Consider the following 27486-nt stretch of genomic DNA (forward strand, 5'->3'; position numbering starts at 1 on the left):
GGATGGGAATACATAATTCCTCCAGCTGAGGCAAGAGGTGACATGCAAAGCCTCTTTCTGGTGATCAGACATACGGCCGTTTCGTGAGAAATACATGGAGTTTATTGATTATACTATTTACAAATCACAGTTTGTTTGGTAAAAATTACTCCTCTTACTCTATCAGAATCGGGTGGTTAATTGTAGCAATGCAGAGAATCAGCTACCAAACCAACATGGATACACAATACCTCTAGGATTGTTTGGCTTATCTCGGCTTGTTGGCCTTTGTGGAAAATGAAAATTACAGACATTTTAAAAAAATACGTATTAGTTACTTTCTGCCCTTTTTCTTTTTGGCCAAGTCCTTATCCGAAATTGCACCAGTTTTAATTTGATATTCTTCTACTAGCTTGTCTTGTAGTTGTGGGTCAACGGGGGCATAACGTGAATACTCCATACTGTATTCTCCCTTACCCTGCGTTAATGACCTCAGCTCTCCAACAAACCCAAACATATTATTGAGAGGCACCTGTCAAGAAATAAGATGAGAATATCAGCAAGTTGCATACACACACTTTTCTAAAATAAGTCTATAATTTGGCAGATATTTTACCTCAGCTTCTAGAGTTACCCAACCCTCTTTTCCTTCACTGCCCGCAACAATACCAGACCTTCTTGAAATGATACCCATGACAGCACCCTGGAACTCAACTGGCAGAGAAACTTCTACGTTCATGACCGGCTCCAACAAGCTCCAAACACCCATTTCAAAAGCTAAAACAAGTAGAAATTTTAAAATTTCATTCAAATGTTTGATTAAGGTGTTATACTTCACTTCAGATGAGAGTGACGCACCATCCTGAACCGCCCCAATAGCAGCAAGACTAAATGCATATTCACTAGAATCCACAATATGATGTCCACCATCAGTCAAGCGCATCCTTATACCAGACAATTTATGCCCAGTCAAAGCTCCTGAAGTAAAATAATTTTCATTAATTTAAATTAACAATAAAGATAAAACTGTCAATGACTCCCTGAGGAATTTCAGAAAAAATCAACAAACCCTTCTGGGCAGCTTGATGAAGACCCTTCTGAATACCGGGCATGAATTGCTTTGGAACATTTGTGCCAGTTGTTTCATCAATAAACTCAATGATGGTATTTCTTTCTGGAGGAAGGGGCTACAGGAACATTTAGGATAGTTTGTTAAAACAACCAAGGCAATAAAATATTTCTGAGAACTCTTGTTATTTAGCTAGTACATACCTCGAGGACACCAATCACACGAGCATATTGTCCGGCACCACCACTCTGCCGCTTGTGCAAGTAATTGAATTCATAAGGGGAGACTAGGGTCTCCCTGAAAGACACCTTTGGTTTACCCAGAATAACAGGACAGTTGTATTCACGCTCCATTCTCTGAAAACATACAATGTGTTAGAAAAGCTTAAATTGTGTCGGGTTTATTCAAATATTTAGACAAAAATTATGCACCTGAGCATAAATCTCCAGGTGAAGTTCTCCCATCCCAGAAACTATGGCTTCCTTGTTGTCTGCATCATAAGAGTAATGGAAAGTTGGATCTTCTTTTGTAAACCTTGAAATGGCCTTAGACATCTGCTCCGTTAGAGTTGATGAAGCCGCTTTAATAGACATGGAGACTACAGGATCTGGTACATGCATAGATTCCTGAACAGATAAAAGGAAAAGAGATATACTTTACACAGAATGACAGGCTCATAGATAACCAAGAATTTGACTGTACCCACCATAGATAGTCTTAGTTTACTGTCTACTACAAAAGTGTCACCACTTGCACAATCAACACCAAACATAGTAAAAATATCTCCTGCATAAACTTCATCCACTTCCTCCATATCATTAGAGTGCATTCTCGCAAGTCGAGATGCTCGAACCTGAATAAAGTTTAAATTAATCAGAATTCAGCAGCACTCCGAAATAATCAGCCTTGATGTGACATTTACAACTCACCCGCTTTAAAGTTCTGACATTGAAGACTGTGTCACCTTTTGAGAGTTTTCCCTGGTAACAGCGCATGTATGTTAGTTGGCCAAATTTGCCAGCTTCAAGTTTAAAAGCAAGAGCAACAAAAGGATTTGCATCATTTCGTTGAGGGTTTAAGACAACTTTTACTGTTTCTGGCTCATCACCCTTCTTCTTCCTGAAACAGTTCCATTTGTAACAATGTTTGTAAGCAAGCAATGCATATCATTTCAATGTTTAGATTAATACTTACGGTTCCTTTTCTTCAAAAGCAACATTTTCCACTTCACCTGGATGTGGTAAATAATCAAGAACAGCATCAAGAAGTGGCTGCACACCTTTATTTTTAAGAGCAGTTCCCACAAGCACTGGCGTAAATACTCTCTTAAGGCAGGCTCGGCGTATAGCCTGTTTGATATCCTGTACAGTTGGTGTTTTTTCCTCTAGAATGTGAAAAAAAGGGTTCATAACTAACTAAGCAAGAAGAATTCCAACCAATAATCAAAACGTGAGAAGCAAATTCTTACCAAGGAACATTTCTCCGAGAACATCATCAACGTTGGAGACATGTTCAATAAGCTCTTGCCTATACTCGTCAGACATAACACGAAGATCACTTGGAATTTCATCTTGTCTTACATCCTCTCTGTATAAGGAAATCAGAAAACACCAATACAAATTACTATGTAAAGCTAGGTACAAATTAGGACTAAAATGACAAAAATAAATAAATTATAAATTAATGTGTTTTCTTTGTCTTTCTTACCCATGTTCACCTTCAAAGTACAGAGCTTTCCCTTCAATGAGATCTATGATGCCTTTTGTTGCACCTTCAGAACCAATTGGAAGTTGAAGGAAAGCAGCATTGTGCTGTAACTTTGATCTGAAAATGTAGATGTTAAGATCAATTTATAAAAAATAAAAAGTACATCAAGTTCAAAACAATTTTTAAAAATAGAGAGAATGAAGAGCAGACCTCATTTGATTCAATACATGCAATGGATCAGCTCCCATGCGGTCTAATTTGTTAATGAATGCCAGGCATGGAACATTGTATCTCTTCATTTGGCGGTTGACTGTGAGTGTTTGGCTTTGAACACCTCCCACAGAGCACAAGACCAAAATAGCACCATCAAGGATTCTCAAAGCTCTTTCTACTTCCACTGTGAAGTCGACATGACCTGAGCCGCAAAAGGGCAAAAACATATTAGTATACGCTCAAAATAACTGCAAATACAATTACAAATGATTTTCTTTAGTTTGATGAGTTTTGATGATTTAATAATTGACATACCAGGTGTATCAATAATGTTGATATTGTGGTCTTTCCACAAAGTGTATGTAGCGGCAGATTGAATAGTGATACCTCGCTGGCGCTCCAGCTCCATTGAGTCCATTACAGCCCCAACATTATCTTTGCCTTTCACCTTACATTACAAAATAAGTAAATAAAACAAAACAGAAGTCAAAAAGTCATCTTTTTCAAACCATTTCAGGTGACCTTACCTCATGCATTTGAGCAATACGGCCGGTGTAGTATAAAATTCGTTCTGTTAGAGTAGTTTTTCCTGAGTCGATGTGAGCTGATATACCTATGTTGCGAATTTTTTCCAGCGTACTATGTTTAGCGAACTTAGATTTGCTGGACATACATAGTGACGGAACCTATCAAAGGTAGTGGAGAACAAAAATTACAATCCATCGGAAATATTAACCTCACTTTAACGGATTAAACAAACGTACCTTGTCTGTGTTCCTTTTAAATTTGGAAAGAACCCATAAGGGTTTGTCAACCTTAAATGTCCTAAGCATTATGAATATAGGTTGCGTCACTCGGAACTAAGTTCAATCACCTTAATTTTCAGCAACAAAATTTAACCTGCGAGTGCATGGTCTAGCAGAAAGAATTACTACCAAAAAGAGACATTATTTTTCATATTCCAGTCGAAGTCGGCCTTAAATTTCTCATACTTGTCATTGGAGGCGGATCGGACGGCCGTGTGGACACCTTATGGTGATTCATCATATCGTTTCGTTCGTTGACACATTCTTTCTCCATTCAATCAGAACCAAAACAACTTAGATTCCATCTGACGTTTCGTCCCCAGTGCAGCAGTCCAACTGTCGCAGTTCTGTGCCTGTGTTGTCGCAAGTGCTGATCTTCAACTATGGCAGGAGGAAACTATTTGAGCAACCCCAACAATTCGTTCTTCTCTGTCGAAGATGAGGATGTCGATGATGACACTTTTTTGAGGAATTCCAGACAGGCCCAGAAGCTTAAAGAGATCGAAGATCGTGCCCTGAGGTCCGCTCAGGCTTCTATCAGCATTTTGAGGGAGACCGAGGACATTGGTGTTAAGACTGCTGAGGTTAGTGGACTGAATTTTTTTGTTTGTGTGTTCTTTTGGAGTTTCTACTTATTTTATTGTGGCATCTCAGCAGCTTACAGGTGCTGACCACATTTTCTTGAGCGCTGCCCTTTGAACACGCCTTTAGGCATTTCCATGTCTACCCGAAAAGATCCCATGTGGCTTGTCTGTAATCCATCTGTTGCATAATCTTTCAGGAGCTGATGGTTCAACGTGAAAAGCTGGAACGCACTGAAAAGAACCTCGATGAGATAAATACAACTCTTCGCTACAGCCAGAAGAACATCAATGGGATAAAGGTTGATTTCTTTCAATAAAGTTACTTGCTCTTGTGTTTTATTATTCTATTTTCTAATTTCTGACCTATATTTACAGAGTGTTTTTGGAAGCTTGAAAAATTATTTCAGTGGTCGAGGAGATCCCAAACCAACCACAAGTGATTCGGCAGGCTCTAGCAGTGGAGCGAGTGGATCTGGCTATCCTTCCACAGCTAGTCTAAAATTAGCTGAAGCCATGGAAGCAAAACCGGAGTCAACTGGGCCTCATCCTGGTTTGTAGACTGCCCTCTGGAATCATTGCATTTTTTGTTCCATCCAAATATCTGTCTGTGAATGCGATATGTTTCAGGACTGAGAATAAGAGGTCTGGCAGATGAAGATGATGGATCTGACATGAGGAGCCCTACATCTTCAAACCCTCTCCAAAGTCGATTCAACCATATTAATGACATCTTAGACAAAAACATGGATGAGGTAAGCTTCAAAGTTTTGTGTTACATCTGTCGTCCTTCAAGAGTGAGATCCATGTAACATATCGCTGTTTTGTTTGTACTTGCAGGTAGGCTCATCACTGACTAGACTCAAGGGACTTGCTGTGGGGCTAGGAGAAGAAATTGAGTCTCAAAATGATCTAATTGGAAGAATTCATGATAAAACTGATCGGGCTGATGTGACCATCCAGCGACAGAACCGAGAGATCAAACGCCTCTTGAAATGAGTGACTCAGTGAATATTACAAATGAATTTCGTCCTTCTCTATCCTATATCTATTTTTTATAAAAACCCTATATGTTTTGTTTCTTACCGTAATTATTGTTTTTCTTCATAAATCAGTTTTGTGATGATATTTTGAACTTTCTGAGTTCCTCAAAAGCTCTCTTCCACATTTTCTAGTAAATTGTAAAGTTTTGTAGCCTCAAAGTGGTTTTTATTTTATGGCTTAATTTCCATAAGTTTCTGAAATTGATTTTTTTTTTAACTTGTGAACAAATATCAGAACTGGCTGGCATGAAATATTGAGCTAATCATACTTCATGTACATTTGTTGTAATTGTTATTGTTTGTTTTTTAGATGTATATTTTTTGATTTGAAGCTAAGAATATTGCTGTGTTTTCACTTGTTTTCTCCCTGTACTATCTACTTTAGCCAAAGATTGAAAGAACTGGGGGCTAGCCATGAAAAGAAAAAGAACTGTGGGTTTCGTTAGTGGTTTTGTAAAGCCACACATCACAAATCAATTCATTTTTAGGATTTGATGACATTCCAAACAACACATTATCACTTATCCAGCAATCATAATTACTTGCTCTATTTAGTATTCTTGAAAGACTGTAATCGTCTTGTCTCTTATTTTTATTGTTCTTTTCTAAGACAAATCAAAGACTTCTACTGTTTAAAGGGTCCTATCCATAAATATAGTTCTTTATATAACGTAACACAGAAACTGTCATATTGTGTTACATTAGTCATAAAAATATGAATGTTAATATTTACAAATATTGTCAGTCATGTTACGTACCAATATTGTCCTATTTAAGCTAAGACTTCTCTGAAAGCATTACATTATGTAAGTTCTTTGAAAACAAAGAAACAAATCAAGTGTCCTGTACAAAATAAAATAAACAAATTAAAACTAGCTCCAGCTTGTGGTTCACTTCTTCCCTAGCGACACCAACATTGCCAGGGAGTCGTCCGACGGGTCGGCGCTCCTGATTGTCGGGCCTGAGGCCGCTGCCGCTGGTGCCGGCACCGGTGCTCGCCCCCGCGACTCGGCGGACTCGCAGCGGTCCTCGTCCGAGCCCGGCTCAGCCAGGATGGCGATGGCCTTGGTCTGGACGACGGAGTGCTGCGAGGCGGCCTTGAGCGTGACGGAGGAGGCCGCCGAGGCCGCCCCGGACACGTCGCCGTCGACGTGGAGCACCTCGCTGCTGGGGTGCTGCACGAGCGGCTGCAGCTGCTCTGACACCTTGATGAACGTGGCCGACGTGGCCGAGGGGGAGGCGACGATACTCAGCACGGACTTGCTCTTCCGCACCGGCACTGCCGACGGCGTCCTCGACGGCGTCCTGGACGGGGGCGCGTCGACGGCCAGCTCCGGCACGGGGGACAGCTGTCCGCGCGAGGAGGTGGCCGACGCCCTCCGCGTGGACTCGCCGGACAGCCGGGGTGGGGTCCCGGCAGCGCTGCGGGTCCTGGACGTCCTGGAGCCCCGCGACCCTCTGGAGCCTCTGGACACGGCGCCCAGGCTGGTCCTGCTCCTCGACGCCGAGGCCGAGGGCGAGTCTCGACGGCGACCCTCCCCCGCGCCGCTGCCTCTAGGCCCCGCAGTCGCCAGGCTGGCCCTACTCCTGGACGCCTCCGCGGCTGGGCCTTCCCTCGCCACAGGCGCCGGCGACGGGGTGACCCGCCCTGACGCTGGGCCCCGCGACGCTGCCCCGCTGGGGGCACTGCTGGCACAGTGTAAATGTCACCAACCTCTTTCGCGTGACGTGGGAAATAAAAAATCCCGACCAATCCTGGCCCAATCTCACCCTTGCTGCCCCCGCGGCGGTTCCGGAGGTCTGGCCGGAGGGCCCGTGTTTCGCGCCTGTGTGCGGGCCAGCATGAGCAGGCCCTGCTGGGCTGGCTGGGGGTCCGGGGCCGGCATGCTGCCGTCCTCTTCCTCGTCCTCCTCGTCCTCGCCCTCACCCTCGCTACCCGCACCGCCCCGCACGCGCGGCGCAGCGCGTTCCACGTTGGCGCCGAAGTACTCGGCCACGTCCAGCCTGGCCTGCTTGGCGGTGGGGCTCATGTAGGTGGGGCCGAAGCCCGCCAGCTCCAGCACGGGCTCGTCGCTGCGCCAGGTGGCCATGGCCAGCACCAGGCGGTCGCGGAATTCCTGCAGCAGGGACACCGTGAAACACCGCCAGGATGCGTCCTCCGGCGCAATCATTCCGCCATCTACCTTGACGCGGAGCATGTCGTACTCGCCCGGCGCCTCCGCCAGCAGCTTCTTTTCGTCCGTAAAGAAGCCGAGGTGCACTATGTCGTCCAGGAAGTTGGCGGCCGCCTCCAGGACCTGTCCGCGCTTGTTGGCGCGGAAGCACATGACGGTGGCGGCGGGCGGCGGGGCGGGCGGCTCCTCGGGCTCGTAGAAGCGCAGCGCGAAGGCGGGGAACAGCACGCGCACCGCGGCCGCCTTGCTGAGCGGCGTCTGCGGCACCCACAGCCCCGGCAGCACCAGCGAGGTGTCCGACGACCGGTGCAGCAAGGCCGCGGCCGCGCTGTCCACCACGGGCCGCAGCTCCTTCGGCCACGTCTGCGAAGGCGATGACGGTGTGCAGTGCTTCGGAAAGTAAGCGTCCTGGGGAGGGGTGTGCTAGCGAGTCCTACCTGCTCGAAGTGGCTGCCGTACGACGGGCTGCAACCCTCGTACTCGGCCAGGTCGTGGTCGTCCCACTCGTCCTGGCCCTCGCCGTCCTCGTCCTGCTCGCGGATGACGGGCGGCTGGTCACGCAGGTTCATGACGCTCTTGCGCACCCAGCTGGCCGTGCTGCGGCGGTACTGCCCCATGGTGGTGCTGGACTGCATGGGCGAGGTCTGCAGCGGCGACGCGCCGCCCGTGCCCGAGCCAAGGCCCGAGCCGCCGACGGGCGAGAAGAACTCGGACAGGGAGTCGTTCCTGGTGACGCTGGCGGGGGTGCTGGCGGCCGAGCCGGGGTAGAAGCCGTACACGGTCTCGGCCACGAGCCGCTCCAGCAGGCCGGGCCGCATGGGCACCTCCACGTCGTCCTCCTCCTCGTCGTCGGCGTACTGCCGCCGGCCGCGCGGCATCATCGGCGCGTCGCCCTGGCCGCCGATGTCCTCGCTCTCGTCCTCGTCGTCCAGGTCCTCCGCGATGGGGGAGTACTCGGGCTGCGGCACGGGGGCACTGCTGCACTGCCTTACACCCGCCATGGCCGCGGTCTGCAACACCTCCAACCTGCGCGGGCGGCCGTCCCTTCCGCAGCAGCTGCGCGATGCAGGTGCCGCCGTTGGCGCGGAGGCTCTCCACGAGCGCGGCGTGCTGCGGCAGGCGCCGCTCCCAGAAGATCTCGTCGGCGGCCTCCTCGGCCACGCACACGCGCACGGCCACCGCCACGTGGATGCCCATGGCACGCCACGTGTCCTCCAGGGCCTCGGCCACCTGCGGGTCAAGTGTCTCTTGGCGCTCTTCAGGGAGAAGCGGAGGTCCGCTGCAAGGCACTTACCGACGGCAGGTGGCCCTGTTCCAGGGCGTGCGGCAGGTACAGCACCACGGTGTAGTTGTTGAGCTGGTCGGCGATGCGGCGGTACTGCCGCAGACGCACTTCCCGCAGCGCGGCGTCGGCGCGGTCCCTCTCCTCCTGGCGCGCCTGCAAGTCCCTGGCGGCCTGCGCGGCGGCTCGCTCGCACTCCGCGGGGGACATCTTGTCGGCGGGCAGCACCTTGCGGCGCGCCAGCCCCTTCAGGACACGCTGCTCCTTCCGGAGCTCCGTCCGCACCTGTGCCGATGCACCACCAATCGCACCCTCGGCCAGATAGCTAACAACTCCGCGCACAGTTGATAACTTGGAGTGGCGCAAAGTTTTGATTAAAACCGCGAGCTGCGGCTGGCGCTGGCGGCGACGTTACCAGCTTGAGCAGGCGCGGCTTGTTGCAGCCGACGTACACGTTGACCAGCTCCCCGCTGCCGAGGAACATCCACGTGGGCTCACTGTAGTCCCGGAACCGCGACAGGCAGTCGATGGCGGACGCGTTGGCGGAGAACAGGTGGAGGTCGTCGCCGGCCTCCTTCAGCTTGAACCTGCGCGCCAGTCAGACCACTGTAAGCCACCTCGATGTGGTAAACAGGTGAACTTCGTCGGTGTTCCACTGGCCTGATGAGCTGGCTTCGCATGGCGAGGCAGGGTCCGGCCCACTCGGGCCACACGTCCACCACGCTGAGGGCGGGCTTGGCCAGCACCGTGCCCGTCCAGTCCGCGTTGCTCTCCACCACCACCTGCAGGTCCTGGAGCTTCCTCGCGGCCATGGCGCCGACTGGGCCCGGCGCGGCGAGTCCTTAACCCTTCGGTCCTTCGGTCTCGAAGTTCGACTTCGAGAGGTCTCTGGCGCCGGCGGCTCGACTCGCGCTTTCTAAGTACACTCGGGTGCCAAGTCGAGTGCCGTGGAGGTCGCGGCCGCCAAGTAGTGCGCCCCGTCCGTCGTGACCCTGCACTGCAAGTGCGGCAAGCCTGACGCGTCCGAAGGGCCGTCCTTCGCGTCGGCCCACTGTACGGGAAACAAGCGAGCGGATTGGATTGTTGCGTTGGCTGATCCGAGGATCCGAGGCGGGAGAGGTTCGCGAAGCGAGTCGGCAACAGAGCAGAGAGAGAGAGAGAGACAGAGAGACAGAGAGAGAAGCGCCCGACAGGTAGGCCGGCCCGACGCGCAGCCGTGCGAGCGTGTTGCCTGCCTGCATTCGAACTTCTCGCCTCGGCCGCCTGAGCAGAGGCACGCGTCCGCGGTCCGCGACTCTGTCGGCGTTGGTTTGGGCGCAGCGCCAGCAGACACATTCCGAACGGCGCTTTCGTCTCTGTGTCTCTCTCGCACTTACGAGTATGTTCAGTGTGAGGGCGCGAGAGAGACTTCACCGTTTCGGGATCGGTCTGACTGACGAGACGAGAGGAGAGAGACAGACTGGCGATAAATGCCGGCGTCAATCGGAAGAGAGTCGTCGCCAACAAAAACAACAACAAGAGGCTCATCGACTGCCGGGGATGACGGATGAGTCAGAAGGCGTGGGAACAACGCGAAGAGAGGGCAGTTGTGCTGTCGGTGTGCGCCTGTCTGTGTGAGTCCGTCTGTGTGTGTATGTGTGAAGTAGGGCGGTGTCCCCGCTCGCCGGGCCACCGGCACTTTCACCCTCCCCCTTCCGCAAATCACCCCCTTTACGCCCCCTCCCCTCCCGCCCCTCCCCCGCCGCCACGCGCCGCCCTCGTCTTGCATTTGTTTGGACCCCGCGATCAATACCCCTCCCTGCCTCCCGTGCGCCCCCTGCCCGCTGCCGGCGCGAGCCCGGCACACCCCGCCCCGCCCCGCCCCGCCACGCCCCCGCCCCGCCACGCCGCGGGCGGGAGATTGCTCGCTAAAACTTGGTTGCCGCGCCGCCGAGTCGGGCCGGACGCCGGACGCCGCGCCGGGCGGGGCGGGGCGGGGCCGCGTCGACGCGAAGCATCGCGAAGCAACGCCCAGCCCCTCGGCCGCGGCGGGGCGGTGCAAGCGCGCGCCGCCGTGTCTAGCGCCGCCGCTACACTATGACACCAGCGGCGAGGGAGGGAGGTTAACGAACGCGGCTCGTTTTGCTCCCATTACTGGGGGGTAAATTTAGTGACGCCGTATTTCCTTGTCCCCTGGAAGCCATCTGGAGGCGCACTCCTTCCTCCATGAATAATGAATTCAATTATTGTCGGCGTCGTTAACTTTACGAACCGCTCCGTCGTGCCGCCGCTGGTCTTGCATGTGTCTCTCCTCCACTAGAAAAGTGAAACAGAATGGCTGCGAAACGGCAAAAAAACAGAACTCGAGCTGCCCAATGACATGTCTGTCTGGCTAGACTAAACGGCGCGCTCGCGGCGACCCACACACACTCACACACCCACACACACGTGCGCTCGGCAGCACAGCCCGTATATCCGGCTTTGCGCGGTCCGTCAATTGTCTCCGTAATAGACGCGGTCGGCCGCAGAATGCAGAAGCCGAGTCGACAAGTCTCCGAAATTGTAAGTCGCGCTACAACTTCATTTGCGCCGGGAATAGGTTCGCTCAGCGCGGCGTCCTGTCCGCGGTCCACTCGGTGCGTGGGAAACGGGTCAGCGACTCCGCGGTTTGAACAACCCGGCCTCCTTTGGGGCCTGCGTGTCCACGTCAGGGAGCCCGGCATGGGGCGAGAACGATAAGGAATAAGGAAGGAACGGCAACATAGTTGCAGTGCCGTGCCGGTGTGGCCCCGGCGTCCGAGTCCACCCACGCCCCTGCGGCGCAGCCGGCCGGCGAGACACAGCTGGCGAGCTGAGGGTGTGCAGGGCGGGGGAGGAGTATGAAGGGGGCAGGGCGAATCGGGCGCGACATTGTTCTCGCGAGGGACTGCATCAGCGGACTGCTTCGTAGCTCTGTCTCCCACGCACCCTCGGCGCGCCGTGTGTAGTGCGAGAGAGACAGCGATGCACGCTCTTCGGAGCCAGCAGGGTGTGCGTGACCGCCGTAAGTGCTCGCCGACGGCGACCTGCATTCGAAGGCGCGGCCGCGGGGATCCCCAAAACCGCGCCTGCCGTGACTACGTGACTCGGCGAGGTAAGGCTAACCTCGAAGCGCGCCGAGCACCTCCAGGGTGGCGGGCCATGAGGGCGGGGCGGGGCGCCCCTTGCGAGCGGACCGCCGCCGCGCTGCCGCCCCTGACTCGCGAGCCGCCGCCCGGCCGCCCCAGCGCCGCCCCTTCGCCACCCCCGTGGGTGTGCGAGTGGTGCGGCTGCGCCATGGCATCGCCACGGCATGGCTGCGCGGTGCTGCGCGGTGCTGCGCCAAGCCGGGCTCGGCTCGGCTCGGTGGCGGGGCGCGGCTGCCTGGCTGGCTGGCTGGTGTGGGGCCGGTGGGGCCCGGCCCGCCCGCTCGCGCCGCTCTCAGTGCGGCGCGTCCTCTTGTAGCGAGTGGAGGCGTGCTTCGTCGCGGTGCTGCACCGATCCGGCTCGCGTGCTCTCTGCACCGCCCTGCGGCCCCTGTCAGCCGGCGTCCTCCCGGTGCCGTTCCGGTTCCGGTGCCGTCCCGCCGCCCCCGCGCAGCAGCCCCTGCCCGCCGCGCTGCCCGCCGCGTCGCCGCTTCGCCCGGCGCCCGGCCGGCGTCGCCCTCCAGCGCGGTGCACTCGATGACCACGCCGGGGACGCCCCCCGGGTGGCCGTGAGGGCCATGGGGCTCGTTACCGCCAGCACGGCCCCGGGTCGCCGCCAACCACCCAGAAGCCGACGGACTTCGACGCCGTGACGACAGCACAGCGTGACGGTCGCTGACGTGACGACGTAGCCGGTGTCCGCCGTGACGAGCCAGGCCAGCGTGGCGGACAAGCTCGAGGTGAGTGAACGGGGAACCAAGTCTCGCCAAGTCTCAGGTTTCGCCGCGTTGTTGGAAGTCTAATTTTGAAGGGGAGCCACCCCTTCCACCCTTTGACGAGACAACCGGCGCTTCAATAAGTCAGTCACGGCAGCCAGCTGTCCAGCCGCATCAATCTTTGATGTTAAAGGGCGCCCGCCAGCGCGCAGCGGAAATCGCCTTGACGGCTCGGGGCACGGCCAATGAGACGACGAGACCGCGGCCACCGCCGGCCGCAGTGAGCCAGTTGCCCCAGTAACCCTCCGAGGCGGCGGGGCGGCGGGGCGGCCGAGGTACCTCCCGAAGCCCTAGGGAGGGCCTGCAGCCTGCAGGGCGTGCAGGGCCTAAACAATCTCCCGCCCGTCGGGCCTCGTGGGCGGATGGCGGATCACGCGTGGGAGGCCCTGCATATTTCTCCAGGGACGCCGCCCCCACCGCCCCCACCGCCCCCGAGAAGTACTCGACGCTGTTCATTGAAGTCGCGTCGATTCGATTGGCCGCCCGTTCTGAGTGCGGACTCGTCCTGCCGGCCGTTTCGAGAAATCGAATCAGCATCAGCTAATTGAACCACCCTGACGGCGCGGCGGCACGACACTGGTATCGCGTCCCTAGAGTGCCGTGCCGGGTGTGAAGGCCGCTCCGGATGGCGTCATCCAATATCTCTCCCAGCCTGATTGATTCATTGATCCATCGCGACGTACGCACCGGGGGGCAAACAAAAAAGATGCCCGATTTAGAGTAGCCGCGGGGCAGCGCGCCTCCCACAAACCGGCGGGTGTTGTCCGTATCACTCACTGGTACACTGTACAGCTGCCAATCGGCACGCAGAGATTGCAGGGGCAGCCACGCGGCTCCGCACGAGTGATAAGTGATAACAAACTGCATGAGCATTGATAACGCGCCCCCTCGCGGTCACCCCCCCCCCCCCCCGAGTCATTAGCGTAATCCCGCATTGATTTTCTGCAACATTTCCTGGCTGTCATTATCGCATCGCTTCGCAGCCCGGCGTGTAGAACGATTATTCCAAATATCGCGTTCGTCTCTCTGTCTCTCTCTCGCGCGTCGATGTGGCCTTCAGTGAGGTGCGAGGGAGACAGAGTGCGGAATCAGTCGGCTGGTCGCCCTGGCCGCCGTTTTTGTCGGCGTTCGTCCGGCTCGGCTGGCCCCCGGAGGGAGGGGTCGGGGGTGGCCGCCGTGGCGGTGGTCGGGTACACTGTGCACGACGGGGAGGAGGGGTGGCAGGGCAAGGACCTGCTGCTGCTGCTGCAGCCGGGGGCAGACTCGCGGAAAAACGTCGATGCTCCCACGGGGCGAGCGGCGCGCGAATCCGAAGCGCCGACGTGTGACAGTGACGTGTGTGTGAGTGTGTCGTCGGGGTGGGGGGCACGTGTGAGTGTTTGTGGCTGGCGGTGGCTGGCGGTGGCTGGCTGCACCCCGCTGGCGCGGCGCCACGCGCGGTGCAACACAATGCCGCCACACCGCCACAGTGTCCCAAGTCAAGTACCTCTAACCTCTAACACAATCGCGCAGATCGCGGCGCGTCGCCCGAGTCGTCGCCAAGGATGTGACCCCTGCCCGAAGGCCCGCGGGCCCGCCGGCCGGAAAGCCGAGGCGAATTTCTCTCTTCTTTTTTCTCCTATCGCCGGCTCGCCGTCACGACCCGAGCCCCCAGAGCAAGTCGTGCAACATAATTATCACAAGGTCCCTTTCCTTTTTCGGCCTCGCTCTCCTCTCTCTCTCTCTCTCTCTCTCTCTCTCTCTCTCTCTCCTCGCCGCCGCCCCCCGCCGTTTCCACTAGAGCAGGTCGCAGTCGAGCAAGGGGAATGGGTGGTGAAATGAAGCGAGACGCCCTCGTCCCGCTCGTCCACCCCCTCATTATGGCCGCTCTTTTCCCGCGGCCTCACCCCCTTCGCCTTGTGAGTGGGTAAACAGGTGGGCGGCGGACGGACGGACAGACAGACAGACAGGCGGACAGACAGACAGACAGACAGACAGACAGGCGACAGACAGACAGACAGACAGACAGACAGACAGACAGACAGACAGACAGACAGACAGACAGACAGACAGACAGGCGGACAGACCGCGCGCGTCGATCGGGCGGCGCTGGAAGAAGCCTGCAAGAGCCCGCATAGGCAACCAGCCACACTCGCGCGCGCAAGGCCGGCCTACCCAGCAGGCTGATTCCGAACAGTGTGCTTTCGTCGCTCCGTCTCCCTCGCACAGCAGCAGCAACAGTAACCACAACGACGATGTGCGTGGCGGGGCGCGTCAAGGCGTGTCAAGCGCATTTCCGCCACCTTGGCCTCGCGAATGCACTGACGGGTTCAAAGCGCTGGAACGAACAGACAGGCAGACAGACAGACAGACAGACAGACAGATAGACAAGCAGACGGACAGACATGACAGCGGCAACCGAACGGCGGGTCCGCCGAGAAGGTCACTGAGGCAATACGGCGACTAGTAACCTATAGAGTGCCCTCGACACTGTAAGCAGGCCGTTCTCTTTTCGAGTGTCGTGGACGTCGTCTTCGTCGTCGGTCCGGTTGTAATGGGAATCCTCCAAGCCCGTCTTCCTCTTGGCAGTGTAGTGTTGGCCCTGCGCCGGACATCAATGGGTAGGAGCCCCCCTCCCCTTTTCGGCCTTCCCTCCAGGAGCGCCCCTGTCAACAGATAGTATTTTCTTTCCCGGATTCCAGCCTTTCCAGGCAGGCTTCCCCCTGGAGGGGCAGGCGGCGGGTGGCAGGCGGGGTCCTAGGGGATCCCAGGGATGTCTCCAAGGCCGCAACTAGTCCCCGGTCCCGAGGGACGCCCGGTCAGTGCGCGAGGCGGGCCCAACTCCAGTGGGCTCCAGTCAGCCACTCCAGCGCGCCCGGCCCGACTCAGGCCCGCCGAAAAACAGGCTTCAGCCGACACGTATGCCGAAGTTTGTTTTATTCCTGACGAGTTTGATTGATTTATGAGCGCCCGTCTGGTTGTCGAACCAAGCTCATTTTTTTTTCAAATTCAAACGTGCTTCCGCTGCATCCCGAAAAAAAAAGTTTATTCTTGAACCAAGATAATGCACTTTTCATAGATAAATTTACTTTAATGTTTCAAATTATCTATTGGTTCCTTTTTCTAAGGTGTGCCAGCGAAAGGCGTCGGGCGAATACGAAATGAGAAACGAAAGAAAACCGAGTTGCAGCTTCGTGCATGGACGAAGTTTGAACAACAATCGGATGCGCCGTCACCGCTCCAGCCAGGCTCCAGCGCTTCCAGTGGTGTGACACGTGCCTTAACCGCACGCCACGGCAATGATGCGAGTTTGGAAGGACGAGAGAGACGAGGGCGTGGCACGGCGTGGCACGGCACGGCACGTCGGCGTCAGGCTGTGTTCCAAACGCGTTCCAAGCGCCGCGGAGTAAGGCGGAGCGTGGCCAAACTTAGTTGACGCGTGGCACGGCACGGCGTGGCACGGCGCGGCAGCCGCCCTGCGCCAGGTGCCAGGTGTTGGAGGGGCCCTCAATACATGCAAATCCTCCGGCCTGCTCGTTCGGATTCGCCACACACAACCGGCTTCGTGCACACCGACACACCGCGAAAACCAGACGAGACGCTTTGCTTTTGTTTTAGATTATTTCACTCGAGGCAGAGGATGCAAAAATTCCGAGGGAATACGTTATCGTCGATTTCACTTATTTCTGTACTTTCCGCGCTGTCTTCTGGGGGCGAATATTACTCAAGACTCACTCCGATAATGCATTGAAGACACGGGACTACCCCTCCCCCTTTCTCTAAGTGGTCACGTGGTTGATAGCTCTATCGATATGCCTCCTCACTGATCAGATTGCACCGTACCGTAACCCCTCCTCCACCCTCTGGGGTGACAGGGGTCGGGAGAGGAGGTTGGAGGGGGGACGTAAGGGGGTTGTAAACTACGCGGCCCTGCTCCGACTCGCCCCGGGACAAATGGACCCTTGCCTGCTGTAGCGCAAGCCGTAGCGCAACTCGTAGGGAAGTGCTTAATCCACGTCCGTTACCTGTGCACTGCATCTCAAGCGCACACACAAACACAACGACACACACACAGCACCCACACACAGCCGCGTGCCAAACAGTGAATCACCCCAAGCCTGCATTAGCATTCGAAGGGTTCACAATCTCGTGGTGTCGCGGCGGGCCTGTCTGTGATGCCTCTGTTCGCTATTCCAACCCCCCACCCCTCTCTCACTCTCTGTGACAACTTGGTCCCCTCGGCACACACTCAGGCCCGCCCCGGCCAGGCCTCCAAAGTTGCAGGAAAGAAGGGAGAGGCCGTCGGATTAATGCACACCACTGTGAAGTTGGCGGAGGCCGGAGGGGCCGAGACGAGACGGGACGGGACCAGCAGGGCGCCGCGATTTAGGATCAGTGACAGGACTCCCCGGCGTAACGAACTTCCAGCGAGAGAGTGCGCGCGCACACACTCGGGGTTTCCCCTCGTCGTTTATGGATGGCCCCTTTGAGGTCGCCGCGCCGCCCAGGCTGAGGCTGCTTTGTTTTTGAAGGGCGCACCCCGGGTCGCACCGAGGCGCCTAGGACGAGGGCCACTGGACCGGAGATCATCGGCCGGGGCCAAGCCTCCAGTGCCGCCCCGCCCCGCCCCGCCCCGCCACCGGGGAGGGGTTGCAGTCTGGCGGCGCGGCGGGGCGGGGCGGGCAATGCCCCACGGACACAACGGTTCCCCGCCAGGCCACGCCAGGCCGCCACCCCCTCGGGGCGACGCGGGGTAACATTGTTGTGTAGTAATAGGGGAAACTGAGTACTGTACCGACGCGGCGGGGCCACTGCCGTTGTGACGCCGTCAGCCCGCCTCCTTGTAGGCATAGTCACGTTGTACTTCATTTAAAAAAAAAAACTAAGCACAGCAGTCTGGTTAAGAACAAAATGAAGACAGCCGGACAGTATGGAGTCGAAACCATTCCAGTGACGTGAGTTTCCTGGTCATGACGAAGAGCGTTGAAAACGAAATCGACCGTGCGAAGCGGAAAAAAAAATCCCATGCGGGCGCGTTCCGTTCGCGAACCCGGAATTACCACCCATGTGAGCCGCTTACACCCCACTCCCCCTCTTAACAGAACTGGCCACGCTGTCGCCGTCCTCGATCGAAAGGGGTCCAAAAATAGGTCACGTGGTTTCGCAGCAGACAAGCTATCGAGGTGAGCCCTGGTGGGCTGGTGGGCTGGTGGGTTGGGCGGACCGGCAGAGAGGGGGGCAGGCATAGCCCAAAGGGTGCCGCGCCGGGTCGTTCTTTCCACTCCAGCAGCCGAGCGATTCCTCGCTCTGTCTCTCTCGCACCCTCGCGGCGAGCCCCACGAGTGCGACAGAGACAGAGCGACGAAACGACTCTTTCTGAATGGCCCGGCAGGCGGATTCCGAACTGTGGTTCTGTCGCTCTGTTTCTGCTGGGGCGTTCCGTAGGGGTGTGCGAGAGTCGGGGCGACGAACCCCTGTTCGGAGATAGCCTGCTGCTGCCGGCGGGGCCTGGCGGGGCGGGTGCTGAGACCTGGGGGCGGCTGGGACGGCCTCCGTGTGGTCCGGCGGCGTTCACACGGGTCCGCCTCGTCGGCCTCGTCGCGCCCCCAAGGGGGCCCTGCTCCAGCCGACGTCTAAGAGCCTCCCCGTTGGCGTGGCGGCGTGGCGGCGTAGGAGGGCAGTACTTACGGTGGAGGAGCAGTGCTCCATAATGCATAGCAGGTCGCCGGCGTCGGTCACCCCGTGGCCGGCGCCCCCGCCGGCTGACGTCGTCGTGATCCTGGCCGTGGCGCTGGCCTCCCTCAACCTGTGCGTGTTTCTGTCCTCCCTCTTCGTGTCCTCCTCTCTCTCTTCCTGCCTCGTTCTTGATCCTTTCCTCGCCGTTTCCCACGGCCGCTCCTCCACTGCCGCCGGCCGGCGCGGTGCTCACTGCCCGGCCAGGTCAGTGTTGTCGTTGCATTTCCATAATGGCCTCCGCCCCGTCGTCGGCCTGCCCGGTGGCGGCCGGGCGGCACTCCCTGCGACCGTACCGCCCCACGGCCTCCTCGTAGAGCCGCGGGATCCCCTCTTGGAGCGGCGCGGCGAGCAAGCAGGCACTGGAAAGTCAAATGACGGCCCGTTCCGGAGGACATCAAAGTCCCGGCAAGTTCGATTGTCCCCGCCGGGCCGAGCGAGCGGCCGAGCCGGGCCGAAGGGGTGGAGGAGAGATTTGTCTCACTTTCGGAAACGGGAACGACACTGTACGACCGGTATGGTGTTCGAGGAGCACGGCAGGTGTCGTTTGCCGCGTGTACAGTGCCGTCAAGCAGTGAACAACGCCCGCGGCCCGGTAGCCGGAAGGAAGAGGTATCGTTCGAACCAGCCCGCGCCCCTGACAGCCGCGGACGGGAAGGGAGAGGCCACACATGCTGGACAAAATCGACGGAGGTTCTGCCGTTCTGCACACCTCTGAAAAGGAGAGGAAGAGAGAGAATATTGGAGAAACGAGCCGCGCATTGGCAAGGCAGTCCATGCGTCGCCGCGACAAGTAAAGAATGAGTGGCGGCGGGGGCAGGTCTCCGTCTCTCTCGCACCTCACGCGTCCATCCGGGGACCACATGAGTGCGAGAGAGACAGAGAGACCTCCCGCTCGGAATCAGTTTGCAGGGGGAGGCGGCAAGGTGGATTGGGGGGACACCAGAGTAGGAGAAGCATGGCATCGTTATCCGGGGGGGGGGGGTGACGGGGTGGGGCGGGGGAAGCTGCCGGCGATACAGACGTCCTTGTTAACGCCATGCTTCGTCTCGCGGGACTGACGGGAGTTGGCTTTCGGTGGCCAATCTGCTGATCATGTCGCCCAAAAGCACTAACGACCCCCCGTGCCGCCCCGCCCCGTGGCCTTCACAAAAAAAAGACGCGTGGAGAGGACTTGTATACACCCTCCCTTATTCCACAACGATAATTTTTTTTCGCTTCCTGGTTTGTTTACTATCGCCTTGGACACAGATCAGCTGGGCTACGTGTCTCCTGGGGATCAGGAAGGCACCAGCACGACAGCAGCTCGTTGTGCTCTGCGTAACCCTCTTTGCCAAAGCCACGAACCCTGCTGAACCCCGCTGAACCCTGCTGAACCCAGCGCCCTGCCGTGTCGGTAAATGAGCGAGTTAACGAGGGCTAGTGCCGGATTGCGGGTGGTGTTTCCCCGGCAGCCCGACAGAGGGCGCTCCCGACCGCGGCCCACGGAGGTGGCCGTCGACGGCAGCGCTTTCCAGCAGGTTGGGCAAGGCCAGCCTGGGCTTACGCGCCGTGAGCACGGCTTCCGCGGAGCGAGCGTCGCGAACATGTCGCAGCGCGCGCGGCTCGAGTTACATCGGACGCGCAACTTTTCATACTCGGCGTCCCTCCATAAAACTTGCTGGCATTAAGGCGACCTTTATTCCGCACTCGAGTGGGCCGAGCGGGGCGACGCGCCGTGGCCGGGATGCGCTTTTTCATCCCATTATGTTCCGAGCGTCCCGAGCAGGCCATCACCGCCGCCTGCACGTCGCGCCCTTTCGCGCGACCCCGAGACTGCACTGACATCGCCCTGGCCCCGACATCACCATGGCCCCGACATCGCCCTGGCCCTGACATCGCCCTGGCCCTGACATCGCCCTGGCCCTGACATCGCCCTGGCCCTGACATCGCCCTGGCCCTGACATCGCCCTGACATCGCCCTGACATCGCCCTGACCCTGACATCGCCCTGACATCGCCCTGGCCCTGACATCGCCCTGGCCCTGACATCGCCCTGGCCCTGACATCGCCCTGGCCCTGACATCGCCCCGACATCGCCCTGACATCGCCCCGTCCTGGACGCGTCATCGACGGCGTCCTGGCGCCTCATGGTCCAGCACCTCCGGCAGACTGATGACTCCGCGCTGTCTCGCGCTGTCGTGTCTCTGTCGCTCCCGGCGTGGCTGGGCGTGGCGTGCGAGGGAGACGGCTCCCTGAAGGCCTGGAAGGCCGGAGGCCGGAGCGCGCCCGAAGACACGAACAAGGGTGCGGAGGCAGGCCAAGCAGGCGGTCGCTCCGTCTCCCTCGCACCCTCGTGCAGCGCCCCTCGCGTGCGAGAGAGACAAGAAACCTTCGGCAGCAGCCGGCAGGCCTTGTCAAACCGCGACAGGCGGCAATCTCCGTCGAGGTGGAAAGCACGGCGCTGCGCGCTGCGTGCGGATCGCGCGTGCGCAGAGCACCGTAAACGCCGACCAGCCAATCACGCGGCAGGCTGATTCCGAACCTCGGCGCTCTGTCTCTCTCGCACCCCTAGGGACCGCCCCATGAGTGCGAGAGAGACAGAGCGACGGTTGTTCGCAGCCCCCGCGCGGGCCGCGATGTGTTCGCAAAATAACGCCGACAACTTGCCCGCCAAATCAAAATCCCGCCGGATCCCCGGCGCCTCCCCGCACAGCGAGAACGCCAGCAGAAGGCCGAAGACGATGTGTGCCGGTGGAACAACACGAGCTTGTTGACAGACGCGTCGAAGCCAAACTTTGCGCGGCTCAGGGCTGCTCGGGGCACGGGCCGCGTCGCTTCGGGCGCACAGCCTCACAGCCACGCACTCCGACTGGCGACCGGGCCGGCGGCGCGGCACTCCAAGCCTTCCAGGGCCCGATCTGTCTCTCTCGCTCTCGCTCGATTGTTGATAGGTTCCGAGGTTGCGTGAAGGCTGTCCACGTCGAAGGGTTCAGGGATCCACTCTAGACGCCGTCCCCCACCACCGACCGCCCGGCGCCTTGCTCCTAGTATTTACCGTGTCCTGCCGGTTCTCGGCCGCCGCGGCCGCAGCCAGGTATCGATAGTGCAGTTTGCGACGGATAAAACTGGCCCTATCCGGCTCCAGCTGCCCAGGGGCACCCGAGGCCTGCCCGTCGAGCCTAAGTAGGCGCCACGGTGCCCCCACCAGCCGCCAAGCCAAGCTCCGAGCAGAGCAGGGAGCCTGCCTCTCAAGTCCCCGCGGAGCACGGAGTGCCTCGGAGTGGTGGCCACGGTCATGGCGGCGGGGTAATCCTGTTCTGAACTTCGAACCGGCTTTGCACCTGTCGGCTCGAGTGTGTGTGTGTGTGTGTGTGTGTGTCCGCGGTGGGCACGGAGGCGCGAGTGCGAGGGAGACCGACACACTGTTGCTCTGCCAAATTTCAATTTAATTGGCGCAAAGGAATTGTAGGTTGTAGTGCTTGTCGTCGTGGATGAAGGAGGCTGTTGTGCTCTGCCAGCGACCCCGGCCTTGATGTCGGGTCTCGCAGCCTGCGTTCGTCTCTCTCGCCTCGTGGCGCACTCGGGGTGCGAGAGAGACAGAGCGACGACGCACTTCGGAATCGCTCTGCAGCCCGACCCGAAGCTCGGCCCGAAGCTCGGCCCAAACTCCAATGGATCCCATCTGCATATACAACCGCAGCCATCAAACTCTCGCGCGCGCGTCTCTCTCTGTCGCACCCGCAGGCCGGCCCGCAGCACGCCGTCTCTCTCGCACTCAGCGACTCGGCGGTGCTCGGCGGCGGTCCCGGCGGTCGGCGGGCATTAGCGCGAGCGGTATGACTCGGAGTGGAATGGGTCGTGCCTCGTGCCAGTGGAGCGTTTCCCGTTTCCGTCACGCTGATTAGTGCAGGATGAGGCGCCACCGGCAGGGCAGCCACTCCAAGATCGGGGGTACCAACCGACAGGGAGCGAGGACTTGGAACCAAAATCAGGATTGCAAGCACAACAAAACAACAACCGCAAACAAAACTAAGAAGGAAAAAATTCTTTGAAAAAATTCTTTATTGTTATTTGAGTGAGCCTCTTTTTACAGTTTGAGGTATTTGAGGAACTCCACCTGGCATGAACACAGCCTAGCGGCCACAGGTTCGGCTCGAACGCGTCGCCGGGTCGCTGCCACACTGCAGTTGTTGTGTTTGCGTCGGCACGTCGCCACGCGTGCATCGGCGGCCGGCTTATCTCGCACACTGCCAGCAGGACCACCTGCGGTTCGGTTCGGTTGGGTCGGGTCCGCCAGGACGTCTTGGAGGGCACCGGGCTGCATTACACTGCAGTGCCCCGCCTTGTTCGCAAGCTCGTTGCGAAGAGTCGAGTCGTCGCTGTGTCTCTGTCGCACTCACGGGAGGGATGCAGGCACAGGGCCGCGCCGCCGCGCCCGTTTTGGCGCCAAATTGCTGTGTGTCGGGGAGGCCGCGCCACCCGCGCCACCCACGCACCGCCGCGGGCTGTGCAGCGTACGCGATGTTATTGCCATCGATAAGCAGACGCGCTATTCCCACGACGCGCAGTGGGCCAGAAGACCGGTGCAGGCGGCCAAAACTCTGGACGCGTTTTGAGCTCCAGAGTCGCTAAATGGGACTCGAACCGAGCGTGTGACCCCACCAATGGATTGCTCTCCGAACGAGGAATCCATTGGTGGGGTCACACGTTCGGTTCGAGGCCTGTTCAGCGGCTCTGGAGCTCAAAACGCGTCTATAGTTTTGGCCGCGTCCACCAGTTTTCTGGCCCACTGTGCGACGGCTTTGCGCGTCGCGGCACGCAGCCTTTTCAACAACACCTGGTGCCTTATTTTGGCCGGGTCAGCCTGGAGCGCGAGGCACGGCTCCCCGACGACCAAGTGAACGCCGTGAAATACGAGAGTCCTCTTTACCGCCCGGGCTGCAGGCCCATTACACGTGCATTGTGGGCAGTTCCCGCCGACAGGGGAGAGAGCGACAGAGAGAGAGAGAGAGAGAGAGAGAGAGAGAGAGAGAGAGAGAGAGAGAGAGAGAGAGAGAGAGAGAGAGAGAGAGAGCGACAGAGAGAGGTAGCTCCATCGACCGGGCCGCCGCCGCCGGGTTTAAGAGACGGGTCACACCCACGTGTCCGTGTCCGCGCGGCGGCGGATGAGAGCACAGCCGGCCGCGCTTCCTCGCTCCGTCTCTCTCGCACCCGCCGCCGCCGCGCCGTGAGTGCGAGAGAGACGGAGAGCAACCAGTGGGAGAGAGGGAGGGGGCGTAACGCGGTGGCAGCCAATATGTGTCGCCTTGCGGCTGCGTGCCTCTACGGGCCGCGACGTGCGGAGATGAGAGCAAAGACGTCCCCTCTCTCCCTCCCCTAAAAGCTGGGGCGGCTGCCTTGACGCCTGGATTGGACGGCATGACGAAAGGGGGCAGCGCGGCAGCGGGGGACGGTGACATATTGATAGGAAGGGGGAGGGGAGGGCGAAGACCTCCGGACCGACCGCAGCCCTCCACTGTAGCTCGCCGCCAAGCCGCCAGCCTGTCGCGCCAAACCATGAGTGGTGAACGCCGCGCTCCGGCCGCCCCAACACACTCTCGATATTCTCCCCGGCAGGCAGCCAGCCCTGCCGAGGGCAATACGATATACTCAGCAAGACTTCATTTTCCCGACTGTAGGCCGCCGCCGTCCGCACGGCCCCGCCTCCCGGGATTTGATGGGATCGAGTGGGTCTTGGAGCGGCGCAGCGTGGCGGGGCGGGGGCCAGTGAGTGGCTGCAGCGTTTCCCTGGCTCATCCGAGGTCACAAGACAGCCAAGGCAGGACGTCTAGCAATTCAGCTAGCCGACGCTCTCAGAGCGTTCGCCAGGCGTGCGCACTCATCTCATCTCAGCACTTTCAGATTTGTCTTCCAGCGACGCGACTGGACCCCACTAAACGGCCCGGCTGCATCGGACAAGCACTAGGCTCGTTGTCGTTCTTGTAGTGGAGAGCGCAGCACACTGGCATTGCACTGGCGGTGTACGGGTTTAATCGGATAGGGGAAGCCAGCCTGCGTCTTGTCGACCTACCGCCACAGCAGCAGCGCAAAGAAAAAAAAAGCCGAAGCTCTTGTTTCGACTGAATCTTGCACTGTGATTCGGCTACAAGTTCGGTCGGAGCGTCCACTTGGCCTCGGCCAGCCTCATGCAATAGCCAGAGCCACGGGCCTGGGAGCTCTGTGCGCGCGGTGCTCGGTGCGCTCGGTAAGGCATTGCCACCGTAATGTTTGCAGGCGTATGCACTATTCAGGCACAACGCTGGGTCAAGTGGCGTGGTTGGGGAAGCGGCGGGGGTAGATGGGGCCGGGGTGATGGGGGGCGGGCAATGGCGGGCCGCGCTACCACCACCGCCCTCGCTGCTTTCAACAAACTACCCCCGTTGTCTGAGCTGAGCTGCCCCCAGCAGCCCCGGCCCGGGCCTCGCGGAAAGCCAGGCCACCGCCACACCGCAAAGGAAAAAGAAAAAAAAAGAAAAAAAGGGGGAGGCCTGTCCGTCGGCGCTGAAATTAGAAATGTCCCCAAGCCAATTATTATCGCTCGAGACGTGGCCGACGTGGACAGTGGGGCGCCGTCCGTTCCTCGTCGCCGTCCTCTCCGGATGCCGAGACGCGCAAATACGTGCAAGCAGCGGAGACCGCCGTAATCCCCCCACCCCCCTCCGGCGAGAAAATTTAATTTGTCCGAGCGCACGCGCGGGTATTTGAACCCGAGCCGATGCTCGGCGTTTCTTTTATTTCGGTCATTAGTCGATTTTCCGGTCGACACAGAGCGCCGAGGGGGAGCGGGCCGTGTCTTCGTCCTCCAGGAGCCTCCAGGGCCTTCCAGGACCTTCCAGGAGATAAGGAGAGCCTCGAATCACTGCCGTCGCCCCCTCCACTGCAGTAATGGCCCCCACCCCCCGGCCGGGCCGAACGGGCCGGCGAGAAGAACCAAGAACCGGAGACATGGCGCACAGCGGCTAATCTACCTCGTGGACCCGCTGTCCGGGCGGCAGGGAACGGAGAGGTCCGGCACTCTGTCCCTCTCGCACCCCTCCGGGACACCCCATGAGTGCGAGAGAGAGAGAGAGACAGAGCGACGGCACCGATGTGCTGGTCGTCCCCGGCTAGTCCCCAGGGACTCTGTCGACGGACATCAGGGGACACGGCGAGATTTGGATAGAGTGAGAGAGGGAGAGAGACAGATAGAGAGCAAAAGAAGGAAGCGCCCAGAGTTTCAGGGCAGCAAGGAACACCTTAGTGGACCCCTTTTCGCGCGGTCGTGCGTCCACTCTGCAATGTGGATGACTGCGCACCTGTTCCAGCGATCGATCACTGCTAAACCTGCCGGCCAGTGAACTGGTCAAGTACCTATTGGACACGGGACGCTGTCCCCTCACCTCCGGCTTCGGCAGGGCCAAGATTGATCCTCGCACTCTGGTGGACAGAGGGCAGGAAAGGCGTCGGAGTAGGCGCTCCTGCCGAGCGGAGTCAGCCCGACCAACTCGGGGTAGGCAACCCGGCCGTCTTGAGGGCCTGGGGTGGCCTGGGGGCACAGCTGGGCGTTGCAGTGCAGGCAGGCCGATAGGCTAACCCAATTACCTAGGGCGTCGTCCGGCCCCGCCCCCCGCCGCCGCCCCCCCCCCCTCCCCCCCCCCCCCCTCCCCCGGCCCGCACGAAGCCCCATGGCCCCCCGCGTATCGCTACCCTTGTCCGCGTCCTTCGAGGAGGCCAGGCCCCTCCAACATTTCCATCTCTCCTTTCTTGATGCTTCACGTCGCCGTCCCCGCGTCCTCATCGTCCTCATTGACCCGAAAGGTATTTCGGGGGCGGATCGTATTCCACGACCTTTTGCAAAGCGGGCCCGTACCAGTGTGGCGGTGCCCTTCGCGACCGCGCGAGTGTGTGCGTGCGTCTGTGTGTTTTTCGGCGGGTGCGTCCGCCGCACAGTGTGTGCGACTGCATATATTCCGGCGAGTTGGTGCGGTCCACCTGTTTGTGCGCGTGCCTTGCCTGGGGCCGCGTGTCCGTGTGTCTGCGCGTCCACTGTCCAGAAGCGCGCCGACCTGTTAACGGAATCGACCGGCGCGTCGTGGAGGCGGCCGAGGACTCGGTTATGAACGAGGTAAAAACCCTCGGCTGTTTTATCACCCCCGGCGTGCGGAAACTGGGCCCGTCATGCGGTTGTGTGGTCGTGTGGTTGCCGGCGACGCAAGTTGCCCGTCCGAGTTGCGGCAGAGTTCGGCCCGATGGGGGTCGCCGCTCACAAGGAGCGCTGCCCGCCGAGGGGTGTCCTGTGTCCTGCGGCTGCCGGGGACCGCGTCGAAGACCCAGACCGGCCCAGGCGAGTTCCTCTCCCTGCGGACAACGTGTCCCGTTTGGTCCTCCACCGGGGAACACTTTGGGGGAAACTGAGGAAGCGTTGTTCAGTTTACTCTTCATCGTGGTGGTCTGGAAGAGAGCATTCGCTCCTCCAAGGGCGTTTCTCCAAAGAGCATTTTTCCGTCGAGACGCGGCCAGAGACGCGGGAAAAACAATGCACGCGAGTTGGCAGCCAGCCCAGCTGGTGTCGCGGAGTGAACCGGCACGGCGGCACGGCGGCGCGGTGCGGACGTACCGGACACCCTTGGCCTGCCAGCGCGGCCAGCGCGGCGGCCAGTCTCCAGAGGCCAGAGGCCGCGGACGTACCCCAGATCCATAACCACACGCAACAAAAGCACAGTGACGTCACTCGGAACCCGCACTGCGAAAAGATCCCCGCCGACTCCAAGACAAGTGCGTGGCGGACGTTGCCCCGCACTGCGTGTTGTGTAGTACGTCGTGCGGCAGAGCGGCGTGGGCGCGTAAAGTGTCCCGTCGCACTGCGGTGCAGCGCTTGCGTGCGTGCACCGGACGAATCTCGCGCGGGTTTGTGAGTTTGAGAGTTAGTGCGGCGGGCCGCGGGCTCGCGTCCACCAGCCCGCCAAGCGTTTAACGAGAGCGCGGCTGCCGGCACAGCTGTC

The 27486-nt window shown here is 58.6% G+C and overlaps 4 protein-coding genes across 4 annotated transcripts in view; 2 read left to right on the forward strand and 2 right to left on the reverse strand.

Moving 5' to 3' along the window:
* Window positions 1-79: 79 nt before the first annotated feature.
* Window positions 80-3923, reverse strand: LOC117639303 (elongation factor G, mitochondrial). Its single transcript, XM_034374840.1, has 15 exons — window positions 3733-3923; window positions 3496-3654; window positions 3284-3416; window positions 2966-3170; window positions 2756-2872; window positions 2517-2635; window positions 2243-2432; window positions 1978-2167; window positions 1755-1901; window positions 1480-1674; window positions 1252-1404; window positions 1049-1166; window positions 838-957; window positions 596-756; window positions 80-511 (listed from the first exon to the last, which is right to left on the reverse strand). Exons 1-15 carry the CDS (start codon window positions 3799-3801, stop codon window positions 314-316), a joined length of 2274 nt encoding a protein of 757 aa, XP_034230731.1. The 5' UTR covers window positions 3802-3923; the 3' UTR covers window positions 80-313.
* A 41-nt stretch (window positions 3924-3964) lies between these two features.
* LOC117639305 (synaptosomal-associated protein 29) lies at window positions 3965-6273 on the forward strand. Its single transcript, XM_034374844.1, has 5 exons — window positions 3965-4358; window positions 4556-4657; window positions 4734-4908; window positions 4986-5110; window positions 5196-6273. The coding sequence occupies exons 1-5, from the start codon at window positions 4158-4160 to the stop codon at window positions 5352-5354; spliced, it is 762 nt and encodes a 253-aa protein (XP_034230735.1). The 5' UTR covers window positions 3965-4157; the 3' UTR covers window positions 5355-6273.
* A 2557-nt stretch (window positions 6274-8830) lies between these two features.
* On the reverse strand, window positions 8831-9666 carry LOC117639696 (thioredoxin domain-containing protein 3 homolog). The gene is given in 3 exon segments (XM_034375572.1): window positions 8831-9139; window positions 9270-9450; window positions 9452-9666. Coding segments are annotated over 3 exon segments (705 nt in total).
* A 2919-nt stretch (window positions 9667-12585) lies between these two features.
* Window positions 12586-27486, forward strand: part of LOC117639774 (sodium bicarbonate cotransporter 3) — a 35370-nt gene continuing 20469 nt past the window's right edge. Inside the window, exon 1 of the mRNA XM_034375671.1 lies at window positions 12586-12737. The gene's annotated coding sequence lies outside the window, so the exon portion shown is untranslated. The remainder of the gene's footprint in view (window positions 12738-27486) is intronic.

This window comes from Thrips palmi, unplaced genomic scaffold (assembly GCF_012932325.1).
Source record: "Thrips palmi isolate BJ-2018 unplaced genomic scaffold, TpBJ-2018v1 HiC_scaffold_11, whole genome shotgun sequence".
Lineage (NCBI taxonomy): Eukaryota > Metazoa > Arthropoda > Insecta > Thysanoptera > Thripidae > Thrips > Thrips palmi.

Excerpts from the sequence above, each read along its gene's own strand:
- LOC117639303 (XM_034374840.1), bottom strand. The coding sequence starts at position 3,801 with ATGCTTAGGACATTTAAGGTTGACAAACCCTTATGGGTTCTTTCCAAA. Across the intron at positions 3,171-3,283 it reads CAACATTATTGATACACCTG|GTCATGTCGACTTCACAGTG; the intron begins GTATGTCAATTA and ends TTTGCGGCTCAG. Across the intron at positions 1,902-1,977 it reads ATGTCAGAACTTTAAAGCGG|GTTCGAGCATCTCGACTTGC; the intron begins GTGAGTTGTAAA and ends AACTTTATTCAG.
- LOC117639305 (XM_034374844.1), top strand. The coding sequence starts at position 4,158 with ATGGCAGGAGGAAACTATTTGAGCAACCCCAACAATTCGTTCTTCTCT. Across the intron at positions 4,359-4,555 it reads TTGGTGTTAAGACTGCTGAG|GAGCTGATGGTTCAACGTGA; the intron begins GTTAGTGGACTG and ends ATAATCTTTCAG. Across the intron at positions 4,658-4,733 it reads AGAACATCAATGGGATAAAG|AGTGTTTTTGGAAGCTTGAA; the intron begins GTTGATTTCTTT and ends CTATATTTACAG.